Source organism: Pyxicephalus adspersus, chromosome 4 (genome assembly GCF_032062135.1).
Source record: "Pyxicephalus adspersus chromosome 4, UCB_Pads_2.0, whole genome shotgun sequence".
NCBI lineage: Eukaryota > Metazoa > Chordata > Amphibia > Anura > Pyxicephalidae > Pyxicephalus > Pyxicephalus adspersus.
The window spans coordinates 118,492,599-118,510,273 of NC_092861.1; the positions used below are offsets into that span (position 1 = coordinate 118,492,599).

General features: G+C 39.0%; 2 protein-coding genes across 4 annotated transcripts in view; one reads left to right on the forward strand and one right to left on the reverse strand.

The window, feature by feature from the left end:
- Positions 1–3,127: 3,127 nt before the first annotated feature.
- Positions 3,128–17,141, reverse strand: LOC140329263 (barrier-to-autointegration factor-like protein). 3 transcript variants are annotated; one of them, XM_072409441.1, is made up of 3 exons: positions 17,006–17,141; positions 4,892–5,022; positions 3,128–3,385 (listed from the first exon to the last, which is right to left on the reverse strand). In XM_072409441.1, the coding sequence occupies exons 2-3, from the start codon at positions 5,015–5,017 to the stop codon at positions 3,236–3,238; spliced, it is 276 nt and encodes a 91-aa protein (XP_072265542.1). In that variant the 5' UTR covers positions 5,018–5,022; positions 17,006–17,141; the 3' UTR covers positions 3,128–3,235. The 3 variants fall into 3 exon arrangements, with proteins under 3 accessions (XP_072265542.1, XP_072265540.1, XP_072265541.1); XM_072409439.1 differs by lacking the exon at positions 17,006–17,141 and adding an exon at positions 8,617–8,691; XM_072409440.1 differs by lacking the exon at positions 17,006–17,141 and adding an exon at positions 5,103–5,243.
- Positions 16,496–17,675, forward strand: part of PYGB (glycogen phosphorylase B) — a gene marked incomplete in the record, with an annotated part of 43,471 nt that continues 42,291 nt past the window's right edge. Inside the window, 1 exon segment of the mRNA XM_072409436.1 lies at positions 16,496–16,828. Coding sequence (XP_072265537.1) covers positions 16,586–16,828 — 243 coding nt within the window.

The window sequence follows — 17,675 nt, forward strand, 5'->3', positions numbered from 1 at the left end:
TGCTCACTTGGACTTCTCACAGAAATGGAAGGTACTTCTGAATGAGACTTGAGATTAAGTAAATTTTATTTTTTATTTCCTGTGTTATTTACAACTTGAACAATGGCAGTAAATTATAGTTTGTTTTTTTTTGAAGAACATAATTAAAATAAGAAATTAAACACTATAGCATTGCAGTACAAAGCATTGCTACCCTGCTCCATTGCCATTTTGTTAATTTGAGACATGTAAGAGACTTCTTCATTGATGTGTATGTCTGTAGCAAAGACTAATCACCTAGTTGCAGCCCAGTGAAAAGGCCATTACTGGTCTAAAAGTAAGTTTTTCCAAAACTAAGATTTGGTCATTGGCAATTGGCTAAGTTTGGATTACATTTTCCAACTTTCCACTTTCTCATCCACTAACAAGCAAGTAAATGTCTGGCCAACCTGTTTTTAGACGTGTTTTCTGTTGGGTTTAGTTTCTAATTTCAACTACCCCGCCAAGCTAGCTTGTTGAACACAAAATCCTCCTTACACAACTGATTAATTATGTGATGTGCAGACACATAATAAAAAAAAAGGGTTTCTGATTGGAGTTTCCTAATAAGGACTTGGATTTCAACTGTTTTTGTTATATAATATCTGTTACTAGAGTTCCAGATATTAAAACATTATATATATCATCTCATTTACAGACTGAATAAACTACTGTCAATATTGCTATTGGATTCCTCAGGCTACGTACACACGTGCAAAATTTGTCATTGGAGACAAACAATTAACGATTGATTGTTCGATAATCGTTAACAAAAAAAGTGCTCAACAATGCAGATGAACAAAAAACAATCTTGTTTTCAGCAGTCCACAAAATGTTGTGTCATTCCTTTTTAGGCCAGTCATTGTGTTCTTTGTGCAAATTGTAACCACTTCAGCGCATCTTTTTTTTTTTATATATTTACACTGGGACTCTGTAGGAACTTTTTTTCATAGCTGGGGCATCTTTTAAATTGTAACTGTACTCACAAAGAACTTTACACTGTCATTGATCTTCAGGGGATGCTCATTGGCTGAGTCTTTGGCATTTTGGCTATTCTTCTATCTATTCAAATGGTAGTTTTCCATTTTCTTCCACACCTTTCAAATTTTGGTTGCCATTTCAAAGCATTTGAGATCCTTTTAGAGGAGCAGCCTATCATTGTCTGGACTTCTTTCCCCTCCAATCAACTTTTTAATCAAATTACTCTGTTCTTCTGAACAATGTCTGATACACCATATTGAACTCATATCTTCAGGAAGAAATGCACTATAACCAGCATGTACAACATTTACTGCCTTCCTTTCTTAAACAAGTGATGTAATTGACACATTTTTTCCACAGGATAAATGACCTCACCAATTGAACTCCACACTGCTGTTTTGATTTTTCAATTACACATAATCCACAGCATACATGTCATAAGTGTTGGATCGGTTGGTTTGCTATTACTCTACTATACATACTAGTAATTAATTGCCATGTAGAAATATAATTTCAATACCAAAACAGTGATTGATCAGATTAGTAATGTAGTAACGTCAGACTTCTATTATTCTGAACACAACTGCATATACTTCTGGGCGTGTCTCTGGTTTGTGCTTCCATGTTTTATTAGGTGCCTGTCTTTTTCTGGGCATTCTTATGCTCTATTAGAGCAGGGATCTGTCTTTGGGCAATGAATGGAAGCGCATTCTTTGCACAAATTTAACGTGACACTATTGCTGACCAAATTCTCCTAGCCTGTACTCCCGCACAGAGCACATAGGGTGAGGTTCTGGCTACCTTTAGTTTTCCTGGAAAGAGCTGCTACACCTGACTGTTCTCAAGGCAGAGGAGCTAAATTGGTAGACTGGATCTGATTGGCCCTCTCCAGTGCTGAATGGGGAAAATATTTCCAGGGATCGTTAAACCCTAAACAATATGAGTAAGGAAAAACCATAGACCTTTTTAACCTCCCTGTCGGTAATCCCGAGTGTGGCTCAGGGTTAAATTTCATTACAAAATAGGAAGTATTTTTAAATGTCAAATGTACCGCTGACATTAAAAATACTAAAATAATCATACCGCCAGGGAGGTTAAGGTTCTAAACGAAGGAAAAGGGGGGGGGGGGGTTGTAAGTAATATTATGTACATATGTAAATAAGTATCATAGTATGCAGGAAAAAAGATGCATGAATAATGTTTTTACTTTTAGAGTGGGTAAATAACAAAGCTCCACTGTGGTTTTTAGGTTAGGGATACCTCAATAGACCCAACATTGACCAATACATAAGTGATGTACTGCATGGAGGATTCCTAATATTCCAATGCATTTCTCAGTAGTGCTTCTTCAAGGGATGTAGGATAGGTGGAAGTCAGACATCTCATAGATTTGGTCTTAAAATGATATTGGTTAATCTAGGTTAAATTTATGCTGTGCCTAGTCCCCAGTAAACCAGCATACCTGAAGAGGGCAATCTGAATGTCAGTGATTTTAATTGTCAGCTCTACTCCCGTCATTGTACCAACCCCTCGCACTGTTTCCACTCCAGCAAAAACAAAGGCTTTCAAAGCTGTGAGTAAAAAACAAAATTCCACACTTTGTGATATAAAAATGAGATAAATCTATGGTGCACATCCATGCAAAACATCTAGAACAGTAGTAAAGACAAAATTTTGGGACAATTATTTTAAAGGCGCTGGCTAATTTGGGACATTGCACCTCAATGCCCAAAAAAAACACCGTAATGTGCTGTTGTGTCGGGGGTAAAGCTCAAAGCAGCAGAAGGTATGTACGGAACTAGTGTATGTATGGAATAATGGGAGTTGTTGTGTGTGCAAAAGACAGAACAAAAAAAACTGATTTCCAGTACATCTAATAAAATTGGGGCTTTCCCTACACAGTATATCTGCATGAACTGTGCGGTCAGTCAAAAAAGGGGTATTCAGGATTACATTATAATCAAACTGAACAGAAATAGTCATTTAGTGAGTTAACTCAATTTAAACCTCATCCATCTTTTTCATTAGTACTATTGCTGCTTTAACCGAAGCACATTGCTACATACACACCTAGCTGTTTATCAATACTGATTTATGCCAGCTGGTATTGTGTAAAGGCCGCACAGAATTCACTTTCATTTTTTTTATTCCTTAGCAGACAATTTAGGAAACGTAAGGGGATAGAATGTAAAAATGAATGTCAATAAATATATATTGCTACAGTTGATGAGGAACTTCAGAGGAAGGATGAACACCATTCTTTCAGACAAGATGAACATAAATCTGCTTGGCGTGAATTCGCCCCACATGAATCCTTCAACCAGTCTTTAAAGAGGTCGTCTGCGTCTTTCCTTAACACAAGAAATTGTCCTAGAAGCACATACGCCTGCAACACATAAAAATGTTTTAGCAAAAAAGTGACAAAATAGACCTTTTAAAACCTTAATGTCAGCACGTATTCAATATCTGAAAGTATTATTAGTATTAAAAAAAGATTATTCGTTTGTATATACCAATATACATATATATATATATATATATATATATATATATATATATATACACACACACACACACACATACAGGTAGACAATCGAAAATACAATCATCGATAATCCGGTCCCCTCAGTTTCCCGCCATGAATTTCGGATCGTATTTTCAATACAGGGACTGCAGTACACTCAAAACGAGCACAACAGTCACTATAGCAAACGCTAGTTCTTCTTAGAAATATATTGTAGAAATGACAAATAATATATAAATGCACCCCTAAGTATTGTAAAAATGGAAATTCGCTTAATTTCACTGGTTGTCCTAAATAAATAAACCTCTTTGCTATGTAGGATAAAAAGTAGCTAAATGTCAAAATTTAGTGTAAATCCACTGAGAAATGCAAACTTGCAAAATTCCTAATACCAACACATAAGCAACAACTATGTAAAAGTTGGGTGGCCCATAAAAACCATCTGAAAAGAGAACACTGATCTGCTCCACTAGCCTAAAAAAATACATTGTATTAGCAAAAGAGCAATGCTGCCCAACAACTGAGCAGTGAAGAACCCGCTTACAAATGCGCAGGAAGTAGAATACATTCCAAGCATGCTAAAACAGCTCCTTTGCTCACAGTTTATATTAGATTGGCATGTACATCCTTATGCCTCTTTGTGCCAGCATTGAATGGTTCTATGACCTGAGTATAAACTAATATTCTTTTCCTGATGGCTTTTTGAGGGGGGAAACAAAATCTGTTTATAGGCAAGTATATAAGGTGTATCTAAAACCAGAACTTGTTGCTTATCTTGGTTAGTGGAGAGTTAACACAGCTCTTTTTTGGATGTGGGTGCCATCTATATCACTAGGATATCTACATTCACCTCCTGTTTACACTTTCAGTGAGATTGTAAATTTATGGTGAAAAAATGGTCCATGACGGGGCTGCATCCTAGAAAGTTTATCTGTCAACTTCTATACAAGAAAGTTGGAACCTGATTGTTGAAGAATATTGTTTTTCATTAGTGAAGTCCACGTCTCAAAAAACTCAAGATGTAAAAACCAGAGAGATGCAGCAAATAATTAAGTGGAATTTTAGGTTAATTCCATTATCAATCTTCCTTCACTTGGGGAACAAAACTTGTACCATTAGTTACAAGGATGTAATTAATTTTTTAGAGGAATATTTTACAGTGACAGAATTTCAACTGTTATATATCTGGCATACCAGTGATTTATTTCCTTCCTTCCAAGAGTAGTGATTCCATACTTTTTGCCAGGGGTTGTAATTAATGTCTAGTCTAACTTTGAAAAATACACAACTACACTATATAAATACTGTTTAATAATAATGACAACTACGCAATAAACTGAAGCAGTAAACTATTCTCATGTGAAATACCTTATCAAATCCTTGTTCTTCTAATTTGCTGCCAAGAACTTCTCCAATGCCGGCCAGTGCAGTGACTGGTTTATCGCCCATAGGCTCAGACACAAAGTCACGGTGCTTCTGGGAAGTGTGAGACATCTTTGCTGTAGAAATGAGAAGCAGTAGAGGTGAGTCGACGGGCACTTTTCACATCTTGGCCCAAAAAGAAGCAATAAACAAGCACCTGGGCAAAGTTTGCAGGGTGTGAGAGATCTCTGATGGTATATGTGGTATGTAGTATATTCATGCACGAGGAATCTGACACTGGTGACCTCTCTTTTTAAAAGCAATAACTGCCATGCTAATCCAATGGCTTCAGTACTTTGACTAAAAACAAGAATGCAGATTGGGTCAATGATTCAAGCATGGTTTAACTTTTCGTTAGAGCAGCTTTTCTCAATCTATTTACACCCCTGAGAACCCTAAAAATAATTTTGAGGTATTGGGAATCTCCTGCTAAAACCAGAGGTGGTCATTAGAAAGAGTATCCCTCTTACAAATGGTTAAAAAGTGCCTTGGTGTAATTCTACGCCAGAGTTCATGGAATTGGCCAAAATTATGGACTATCACATGGAAGGTCAGTCATCCAAAGTCCAAAGAACCCCTAGCAAGCTTTGGAGCAGTGTTTTTCGACAAGAGTTCCTCAATAGGTTGATAGGAGTTCCTTGAGCCATAAACAATTTGGTCACCACTGATACAAATGATCTTTTTGGCTGTTAGGGTTGCAGCCTTCCCACTGCCCAGCAACATAGGAGGCATTATTCCTACTGACCACCACACTGATGTACTGCAAGCTGTGGATATAGTAAATATAGCAGGGATTCTCTAAAGACCTGGAAGTTATTTCACATGTTCCCCCATGTTAAAAAGATCAAGATAGGCTGCTCTGAAGGAACCCTAGACTCCCACAGGACCCTGGTTGAGGATGACTAGTTTAGAGCCTTATACCATGAGATAAATACATTTCATTTTTTTTACTTTTACATTCAAGCTGGGTTGCTAATGTGATAGTCATGTTTTTGTCATTGGTTTATATTTGAGCATTGAAGATCCTAGTAAAGCACATGAAGTGGCCTTGTTATAGTATATCTTATTTCCTGGGGAACTGATGAGACCGTTCGTCCAATTACCTCCCCCCACCCCCAATCCACACATTCCTATTGAACCATTACTTTTGTCCACTTACCAATAGGAATACAAAAGGCTTCACATACACAGCAGTAGAACACCAATTCTTATGTTATTACACCCCCAAATATGTCCTATAAACCAGTGGTCGCCAACCTTTGGGACCTCACGAACCACGCATGCCCGGGAGCTGTGTGTCACTCAAAGGGGAAGAAACTTCCTCCAGAGTGACGTCATGATGCTGGAACCTGCCCACTCTGCCATTGCAGACTCAGACCTGCTTGCTAAACATCCTGGGGGGACAGTAGCGCAGGCTGTAGAGGCAACAAGATTTGCGCTACTGTCCCCCCAGGATGTTTAGCAAGTACGTCTGAGCCTGCGATGGGAGAGTAGGCGGGTCATGTCTATAAGGGGAAAGAGCTGTGGACCACCAAAATTTTCTTGCGGACCATGACCACTGCTATAAACTGCTTCTCTACGTAATATGAATTGCTGCATTTAGGTGACTTTAAGGACCCTGATTGGCATTGCAAGCAGTACTCCCTGTACACCTACCATTGTCCGGATTGCTAAGGGTAGTAGAAAGCAGCTCAATAGCATGATTATCTCTTTCTACCCAATAGATGAATGTTGGTGGTCTGTACTGCAAGCATCTCTGACTTGGCCCATGAAATCCTGCCGTTTAAATTTAATCCCACCAGATGTTAAATTCTAACTGTACAATATTTAGATCAACCAACAAACAGGTGAAAGGCCTGCAAAACAACATGAATACATTATGATTCTTGTTACAGTACAGGCATTGGCTTTGAAAGCTTTAAGGTTAACTCTAAAGGTTTACTCTGTGACTCTAACTTCTCATATTTAACCAAATTGAAGCAATCCAAACCATTTTGTGCATGTGGTTGCATTTGTGTTGCAATCCCTGGACAGGATTTATGACTTCTGGCCACGTTGTTGCTTTACCTCCTCTGAAGAAATACAGAAATGTTGAAAAACTGCACCACCAGTGCATTGACCAGTGGTGTGATTGGCTACTCATGAGTGTATAGCAGCAGTTTGCTGTGCGCCTGGAAGTTGTTGACCACCCGGGTTTAGACCATACATGTGAAAGAGGCCTAAATAACACAAAAAATGGCTGTTGTGTGTGCTGGTGTGAATAAGGCCTAAAGGTGCGTACACACTTCCAATTTTTATCGTTCAAAACGAACGACGAACGATCGATTGGGCAAAAATCGTTCGTAAAAAAAGTAACCAACGACACCGACGAACGAGGAAAGTCGTTGGAAACGAACGACCGGACCGGCGGATCGGATTGGACGACGATCGTTGAACATCGTTCGTGTGTACGATCGTTCGTTGATCGTCCATGGTCTGAGCATGCGTAATGAACGAACGTTCGTTCACTTTCCTGTCGTGCACATAGTTCCTCTATCACTCAAACGATCGTATCTATTGTGTGTACAATATCTACGAACGATCGTGTCGTTATCTCTATGTGCAGGATCGGTGCTATACGATCGTTCGTAGATATCGTGCAGGATCGTTCGTCGTTCGTTTTCCAACGATAATAATTGGAAGTGTGTACGTAGCTTAAGTGACTGAATACAGAACCTTTCACTGCAATCTTTCTGGTTGAATATTAAGATTTTAAGAAACAAGCCATCCAGACACTAGTAATCTGGTTACCAGTGGGTCAGCACACTTAGCATAGCCTTGCTGCTCCTTGTGTGTCTTTATAACTACATCTCACTACATAAATTACAATCCGCTTCAGATCTACCAAAACTGCTTAATATGAGGAGCTTCCTAAACTCTCCAGTTTGTATAAAATCAGGCAGACCCTTGCAAAACATTATTATATTTAAAAGGTGATTGGACAGTCAGATAAATGTGTGTGCTGTGAAAACATTACTAACTTGCATTGCACCATTGCACATAGTTGAATAACTCATTTAAAGTGAAGGCAGTGGGACAGAACCTCAAGACAACAAAATTTGGATCACACTGCAGTATCTTGCAGCAAATCCTGTGTATCGGTTTCAGCGTAATAAGTTGCACAGAGCTACTATTAACACTGAATGGCATCACAACACACTGATACATGCGGAGCACATCACAACAACACACTTGTGTGAACAATGGTCCAATTTTAGGGGCTTTCTGACTTTTAGACACTAATTTATAGTGCATATATATATAGAGAGAGAGAGAGAGAGAGAAAACCCAGTGCTGAAAGCCAGTTTATGCTTTCCACTACATGACAACCTATTATTTTTGCATATTTCATGACAAACAAACAATGCAGCACCACTGACTGCCAAAAAAGACCATTAATGAAAGAGCTTCCCTGAATGTCTGAGCTGCAGTGTCATTCCCGCCAGCAGTGTCCATTCAGGCCAGCAGAGGGCAGTAAACACCTATGTACTGTAATGGACGGGTCAGGTATGATTGTTGTGTACAGCGCTGAATGCCGCAATGTGTAGGGTCGGGGGGGAAAGGGAGGGATAAGTAGACGGATGGGAGCTGCACCCTTCGCCGTACAGTGACTTTGCACCGACACCGAATACCTGCAAAGATGGAACACCGCACAGCCAACACAATGCAGCCTCACGCCAGCCAGCACATGCCACGCCTCCTTTTGGCCCATTTAAGAGTGATGTGATGACGTCACTGCAGTACTGTTCGGGCCTGGCAGGTGAGGCGGCACTGGGCCTGGTGTGGTGTGGGCCTTGTTTATTACATGACACAATTCGGCATATATAATATAATAAATAAATATATCCAGCATACAAACCCCTATATACCTCCTGCTTATATCCTGTGCAACCACACCATTCATGTGTGCCCTGGTCTTCCCAGGCTACACCTGTAACACCTATATATTTGTACATTTATATATATTTATATACCTCACATATATATATATATATATATATATATATGTCTGTGCACTGCTCAGCTGGCTGTATTTTGCAGCATATCAAAGGGTAACTCCTAGATTGTAAGCTCTTCAGGGCAGGGTCCTCTCCTCCTGGGTCTGTATTCATCTGTCATTTGCAACCCCTATTTAATGTACAGCGCTGCGTAATATGTTGGCGCTTTATAAATGAATAATAATTTAAAAAAAAAATAATGCTGCATGTTGTACCTGGCGTTGGCACTCCAGGGCAGGAAGTAAAAAATGTATGCCCAAACTATGCCCCAAGGCTTTTTACTTATCCATTAGAGAGAGTTCCCCTCCTTTCCTATGGGTATGAAAACACATTCCCAGACAGGAGGTGAAGGGAAATAAAGGAAGCGTGTTTTAGAAGAGTGGGGGTTAAGGTTAGAGTTTTTTTATCCAATCTGAATCTTTTTTCAATTTTTGATTTTTTAAACAGGAACTGAAGGTAAATCCCCATAATAAAGCTTCAGATAGTAAAAACCCAACAGGAGTGCTAATTCATTTCTTACTCTATCAATTTAAAGTGAAACTTTAATTTAAAAAAGTGACCTTTTTCCTGCAGAACCTGTGAACGTTCCACAATCAGCTTCCATCTGGTCTGGTGTCATCCTGAATTCTTTATTTTTCCTGGCATGGAGGAACCAGTGGGTGCCGCCATCTTCCTTTCTTGATCTTGTAAATATCCCAGGAGGCTACAGGTTTCCCATCCTGGCCTCCCCACCTTTTTTTGGGGAAGAAATATATATTTTTACTATAAATAAATGGGTTATCTACCCTTTGATGTAAAGTAAAACATGTGATGATAGGTCCACTTTTAGTATCACCAAGCAGAATAAAAATGGAAAATCAGTCCAGAACTGGAACCTGTGGAGCAGGGTTCAATCTGTGGAGTAGGGTTCACTTTATTCCCAGCATCATCAGTTGCATATGGCTACCGTCCCTTTCCTCTTCTATCTCCAAGTGAAGTAAGACGGCCATATGCCAGCACTAATTCACACAGACCTGTCTTGTCCTGCACATGTAAACAAAAACAAGGTGCAAGTCACATGCTACAACTATTTACTCAAGAAAATACCCTTTCACACTGCAAATATTTAGAGTGAGAGTTGCCCCATTTGGTGACACACCTATGTACAGGATATGGACATAAAAAAGGAAACAATGGGTGTGATTTATTATAGTTCTACAAGATTGGAAAATATAGACTGGGTGAACATTGGTGATCCAACAAACCTGGACTGGATTTCTTAACAATTGTTTGCTATTGATTAGCAAATGTTTTTAATCCTGAACCAGATCCATTCCAGGTTTACTGGATCATCCAAATTCCCCCTTGATAGTCTGTCTTCTCCTGTCTTGGAGAGCCTTAATAAATCAGGCCCATTGTATTCAGATGCCTATTCTATTTATTCTACAGGTTTTAAATGATAATGAACCCTTTCACAAAGTTATTTAGAGCACTAAGAGACCAAATAAAATGTCCCAGACAATGTGTTCTCTTTGTATACCTTTGTGGCAACAATCAATGAAGTAAATAGAGCAAATCTTGGTCAACAAATGAGAAAAAGTAAAGCTGCGTACACACTTCCAATTTTTGTCGTTGGAAAGGATCTTTCACTTTTCGCCCGATAATTGGCCGATGCCGATTATCGGGCGATAAAAATCTGACGTGTGTACGTAGCTTAAGAGAGAGAAAGGTAAATGTGTGAATTTCCCGGTGAATCGGTGATAAATACATCCTGTGAGTATATAAGGTGAGACAGTGCAGACATGAATAATAACAGTTTTTGTTATTATCAACCATTTATATTCATTGTAATGGTTTCGTTGGATACATATTTTCCATTGTTTTAAGCAATACATCATATCAATCCTTGAGCTGCTGTTGTGCAATAAAGTTTGGAGTCCATGATTCTTCTGAGTTTTGTATTATCCCCAATATCCAGATTCAGCTGACTTTGGTAGTGAAGCATCTTGTCACATGTTTCTTCTTTCTGCAATCTTCTTCTAGTGCCTCAACACCTATATGTGTGGTCATGGCTGCAGTCGCCTTATAAAAGAAGTCAGGTCAGGCTACGTACATGTTGTCAGAGACCTGTAGGACCTGATATGTGTACAGCAGTCCCCCAGCACCATCCATCAATCTGCCATTGCAAATTGATGAATGGATGATTGAGAAAGCAACCACTGTGCTTGTCCTCCCCTCCACAGCACAGAGCTAAGGAAAACATATTCTGTTCTTTAATATGTTAATCCCATGGAACTGATGCCAAAATGTTTGTACCATAAGTTACATTGGACAATGCTGTCCTTCCCTGAGTACAAGAAAGTAATACAATTTTAATAATATAGGCACAGCATTTGGCGGAGCAAGTCCAGTGAGAAGTGGCAGCAGATAACAGGCAGATATCTGCCCTACTCTCATTATTGAAGAAACATCTCTTCATCTCTCTAGGCTGCAGGAATGCCATTCAATATAATGGAGTCCATAGAAATTAATGTAACCCAGGAAGTCCATATCAAACATTCAATTCATTTTGGGGATTTCAACACATTGCTTATTCTACTTGAACTTTTACTATGAAATAAGTATCCTTGGACTCAACATATTTGTGTAGCTATTCTATCTAGATCTAGTCTGAAACACACTAGGAAGGCCCTTCCATTGATCAGAGCTTCCTTTTAGGGTCACAGCACACTAATATCTATATTGCAACATTAGGTATCACTAGAATGTATTTGTCTTTATGAACCAGGTTCAAGGAAGGAGTCCTGAATACACACGCTGCTGGTCCCAAGCAGGCTAGGAAATAGTGAGTGACATCTCATCTCAAAAGACAAACCTACTTGGTTATATATTTCACATTAGCGCAAAATTTGTGAAAAAAAAACACATCCTTTACATGTTTCTGATCACATCTAGGATGTGGTTTGTCATAGAACCAAGAGCTGACATATACAGTAATTGAGACTTCTAAACAAGTAAGTTTTGGAGAAAGGTCTACAGGCAAACCACTGGACTATTCAATTGTATATGGCCAAGTCATGTAAAGGTTGCACAGTTTTGGGCACCTAGAAATAATAATAATAATACTGTAGTCATATTTAACAAACCACACATCATTTTACACACCAAATTAGTGTATAACTCAAGAAAGTTGATGAAAACTGTAAACCTCCTTGAAGTTATTTGTATTCAGTAAAAATATAGGAAATCCCCTGCACTGTATATTATAAACACACAGGTAACAAAGTAACACCTAAATAATAAAAGTAACATGGTACATATGTTTCCAATAAACAACCAAATAAATGTTAATCTGATTAATTTGATCTGGTTTCTTCCAGAGCAGGTTCAAACAATGGCAGTTTTTTTGTCCTTTTTCTTCACACATTTACATTTGTCTAGAATAAACCAGATCCTGTGATCATAGCCAATCAGTGTTAGTTTCTGAATAGAATTTACAAGACTGGTGAATCTGTAGTGTTTAGGGTTAAAATAAATTGGAATCAAAAGCTTTTATAATTAGGATATTCAGACTTGAGTTGCAGTTTTCTTCCCACAACTACTATTTTCCCAGAAATGGTTTTATTGATTTACATAGGACCACCTATTTTAGACCACAAACATTGCACATAGAAGGCAATGGAGTCCATTTTTAACTACATGTTTAGTCCTTTAGTCCAAGTTGGTTTAAAAACTAACATTTCACCAGAGCAGTTGTTTCTACCAATAGGACACTGCATGCAGCTGCCACTTTCAGCTGTCACCATTTGTTTATTTCATGCATGTATGTCCGATGTAAAATAAGGGATCCACTGACCACCACTGACCACCTTCTAAAAGTGCTAATTGACTGGTACTTTTGCTGATGTCTATCATCTTTCCTTGACTGAGACCTGAAAAGTTGGACATAAAACTCTTTAGCCATTATTTTATTGTTTGTTCAATTAATGATCCAAATAATGAAGCCAAAAGGTCCAAATAATTGCCTGAACCCTGGCATCTTTTAAAGGTCAACAATGGCATCTTCCATGTTTGATATAGGAGCCCATTATGGAAAACTAAAACTCCCATCCATATTTTTATTTAGTAAAACCAAGAGAGTTATTAGGTTTTGTCAAACTTTTCCATAAATATAGGCAAATAGAGATATTTTTGTCAAAAATGAAATATGCCTTTTATGTGTAGGACACACACATTGACCATTGAGGATTGGTATAGATTTGATGATTCAAAAATGTACCTACATAAAGGAATCTGGTTAGTTGGCCGCTCTGCTTTTGAGTCTGTAAAGTAGTACTGTATTGCAAATGAGCCTGTATTGGCAAGCAGGGCCGGACTAAGACCCTTGGAGGCGCTAAGCCCCCATTTATATATAATTCAAATTATAAACAATAATTAAGCATAAAATAAAATTGTATTTATCGAAAATAAACAAAATTTACAATAACATGGAAAACAATGTTTATTTTTGTATACTTTGACTTTATTTATGTTTGAAAAGTTTTCTCCTACTTTTTTTATTTGCAAAGTCTTTGATCAAGTCCTCAAAACTAATCCTATGTAACACATCTACTTCTATACTTATTAGAGATAAAGCATCCAGCCTTCCTTGTTGCATAGTTGTTCTGATGGGATTTTTAATATACTTCAACTTAGAAAATTGCTCAGCTGAGCAATTTGTGACCATTAATGTTAAAAATGTCTGAAAGCCAATGTCTACATTTGTAAAGGCACACTCAACATTGTCTCCTACAATTATTTTTTTATAAAGTTCAACATGACTGAATCTTGTTTTTACATTTTTTGTTGCACTGAACTTATGCCGCACATATGAATGAAACTGCTGAAGCTCAGATGGGAAATTACTGTTGAAGTCCTCTGGGTAAGCATCAATCAGCTTTTGTGAGAATACCTTTCAATGTTAGTAGATGATGAAGTGACCGTATGTGGCTCATCACTTAGAAAAGAAAATGTCTCTGATATTTCTTTGTATATCTATCCTCTTCTTTTCATCTCAGTTTCAAGTTTGTCAACAATTGTGTAAAAGGTGGTGATACAAAAATGAATATAGAAAATTTCTGCGGTGCCCCCTTCTCTTGATGCCCTAACCACATGCTTTCTTTGCCTAATGGTTAATACAAGCAAGCAAGTTATGCACCTTGTTTTTATTTGGACATAAATCACTTTGTGTAGGAAGTATCACATTACTGAGTTGCTGTTTTGTACATAAGATGAAACCTGTGAAATGAAAACCTCTCTGTGTGTGGTCAATATAAAGTGAACTGGTTTGCCTAGTTGCTTAGACCTTTATTTCACTCTTTCAGTGTTAGCCTGTAAAAGCAAAGTGAAGAAAGTCTATGTAAGTTGTAGTCAGAGCTTGCACAAAGCTATGGTGTCCCACATGAGAGCGCTGGGATGTGCCAATGTCATAAGAGGAAGACACATACTCTCCCATACCTGTACTGCATATTATACTTTCCAGGCAGGAACATTTCATTTCTGGATGAGTGAATGCAAAATTAAAGGCTGGCATTTTAATGAAACCTAATGATTTGCATTTCATGGATAAAGCACAGATTGAAGTGGAACTTTAACATAAATGTACAAAATAAGCAGGCTTTGTATTGCAATCAGAACATATTAGGTCTCTTACACAATAAAGGGTTCTTTGCCATGTGTCTGCACATGTGTGGCACAATGTACAATTTCAATATATGGCCAGACTAATAAACGCCTTCTCATTGCAGGATGACCAATCAAGAACAGGGGGAGATTCTGGTGTCACTGTGAATGTTAGGCAAGTATTGTTCTGCTTTAACAATCATAAAATTATCAATATCCACCCAGATAGCAAATCTGTTGGAATGCCCAAAAATTACTTGGTGTCCAGGGTCAGGATTTGCTAACCACAGTTATTTTGGTCCTGCACCACCTTCCTACGAGCTGGATTTGGAAAAGGTACTGTGTAAGGTGGAGGGCACATTACCAGTAACGCTCATTTGCAGCAGGATGGACTGTTGGATGAGATGGAGGAGACAAGGAAGATAAATATGTGTGTAAAATAAGCGTGTGTTTTAGGGCCTTAAATGCACTTTCTTTACAGACAGTGAAAATGCTTTATGAAGACTCTAGATCAGGGGTGCCCAACAGGTGGATCGCGATCTACCAGTAAATCGCAAAGTCAACGCGAGTAAATTGCGGAGCCCTGCCTTTCAAAATAAACTCTACCGCGCACAGAAGTTATTAAGTCCAAGTTTTTATTGTTGGTAGATCATTGTGACTTGGTCATTTTAAAAGTAGCTTGCAAGGCAAAAAAGTGTGGGCACCCCTGCTCTAGATTGAAGGTGAATATTGCAGCAAAAGCTTCCACTGTGGGTCAACATATTTGAAAAGAAACAAAAACTTACAAACAAAAAAAAAACAAGCTTTAAAGCCAAACCTTTTATTAATAGGTCTGGATAAAGTAAGGATTGGCTTTTTTCTCTACCATCCATGTCCCGTTATTGTATAAAATTCCTGTTGGTTGTCCAATTGGTAGATATCCCCTCTATTCCAATCCTTGTGCCATATCAAATTGTTGAATTTTTCTAGCGCTTTCAGTGGATATGACAGTGATGAGGACAGGACATGGAAGGAGAAATTTCCCTAGGGGTGGCACGGTGGCTCAGTGGTTAGCACTCAGGCCTTTGCAGTGCTAGGTCCCAGGTTCCAATCCCAGCCAGGACAATATCTGCATGGAGTTTGCAGGTTCTCTCTGTGTTTGCATGGGTTTCCTCCCGCATTCAAAAAAAATGCAGTTAGGTTACTTGGCTTCCCCCAAAAATTGACTATAGACTTCATTAATGACTATGGTAGGGACATTAGATTGTGAGCCCCTATGAGGGACAGCTAGTGACATGACTATGGACTTTGTACAGCACTGTGTAATATGATAAGGGTAGCGCGGTGGCTCAGTGGTTAGCACTCTGGCCTTTGCAGTGCTAGGTCCCAGGTTCAAATCCTGGCCAGGACACTATTTGCATGGAGTTTGCAGGTTCACCCTGTGTGGGTTTTCTCCGGGTTCTCTGATTTCCTCCCACATTCCAAAACATACAGTTAGGTTAATTGGCTTTCCCCCAGTAAAAAAATAAATTGACCTTAGACTACATTAATGACATATGTCTATGGGGAGACATTAGATTGTGAGCTCCTTTGAGGGATAGCTAGTGATATGACTATTGACTTTGTACAGTGCTGTGTAATATGATAGTGCTATATAAATACTGTGTAATAATAGTGCTATATAAATACTGTGTAATTATATATTCAGCTTTATACATGTTCCTTATACTACAGCCAAACTTCAGTTCCATATTACAGTGCTCATATGGCAGCAGTCCTCACCCCTTTCTATCTGTGCACCTGGCATGCCATGATATGACACACCAAGCACACTGCAGCTCCATCAGCTCCCTGCCCCGCCCCCAGGTCACCTGATCGTGACGTCAGCAGCCGTCCTGTAGCTCTCAGGCTCCAGCATCCAGCAGCAGAGTGCTCAGCGCTGACACCCCGCACGTAGCACTCCGCTGATCCCCATAGGTAAAGCATGGCCGCCCCCCTGTCCGACTCCGATAAGAGGAAGCAGATCAGTGTGCGGGGCATCGCAGGTCTGGGCGATGTGTCTGAGGTCAGGAAGAGCTTCAATAGACATCTACACTTCACCTTAGTGAAAGACAGGAATGTGTCCACCCCAAGAGACTATTACTTCGCCCTGGCACACACTGTCAGAGATCACCTGGTGGGCAGATGGATCCGGACCCAGCAATATTACTACGAGAAGGACCCCAAGGTAAATGGTCCTAGCTTGGCAGGGGGCAGCTACAAGGTCCCTGTGTACAGTGCATGCTCACCGATCATCCATCTTGTGTACAACCACAGCAATCTGCTACAAAGTCATCATTTATCTATCCCCATGTCAGGTGATCAGAAATAACAATGTACTACAAGAGGGCTGGGCACCACTTACCTGCATTGCAGCCTGGAGCTATATAAATGGCACCAACAGCCCATCCAGATCTTGTGCTATTTACTAATATACTGCACCACTTGTGTCTGCAGAGGTGCAATCCCCAGGATGGGCAGCACTGCAGTCATGGCTGCAGATGGACTTGTTTGTCTGCCAGTTCTGCAGTGATACTGTCACTGTGTGTGTGAGACAGGTCCTCTTTTTTAATGATCACTACTCATAGAAATGAATCATGTTATTTTATTCAGTTTAACTTATTTTAACAAAATATGTAGAGTTGCAAAATAATCATGTTTGTTAAAATAATTTCTTTATGGTAATTTATTAGTGATCGTAAATCTATAGATACTGATACATCCAGGACAAGAGGGGGGATGGTAGATCAATAATACCATTTGGACAGTGCCCGGGCCTGGAGGAATATCTCTGCTTAGATAAATCCTCAGTGGCCCTTCTAGTGACCTTCAATTCATTTTAAAGGGTTTTCTATATGGTTCAATGACCATTATTATTCAAGATCTAAAAGTACAGAAAATAAATATATTACAGAGAGCAGTAATGTGTGCAAAAAAAGAATAGTATATTAAGACTGATTAAAATATATATGGGGATAGATCAGTGCGTTTAGATTTTCTATCATGAAATTGAAGTAGCAGAATATACGTTTTTA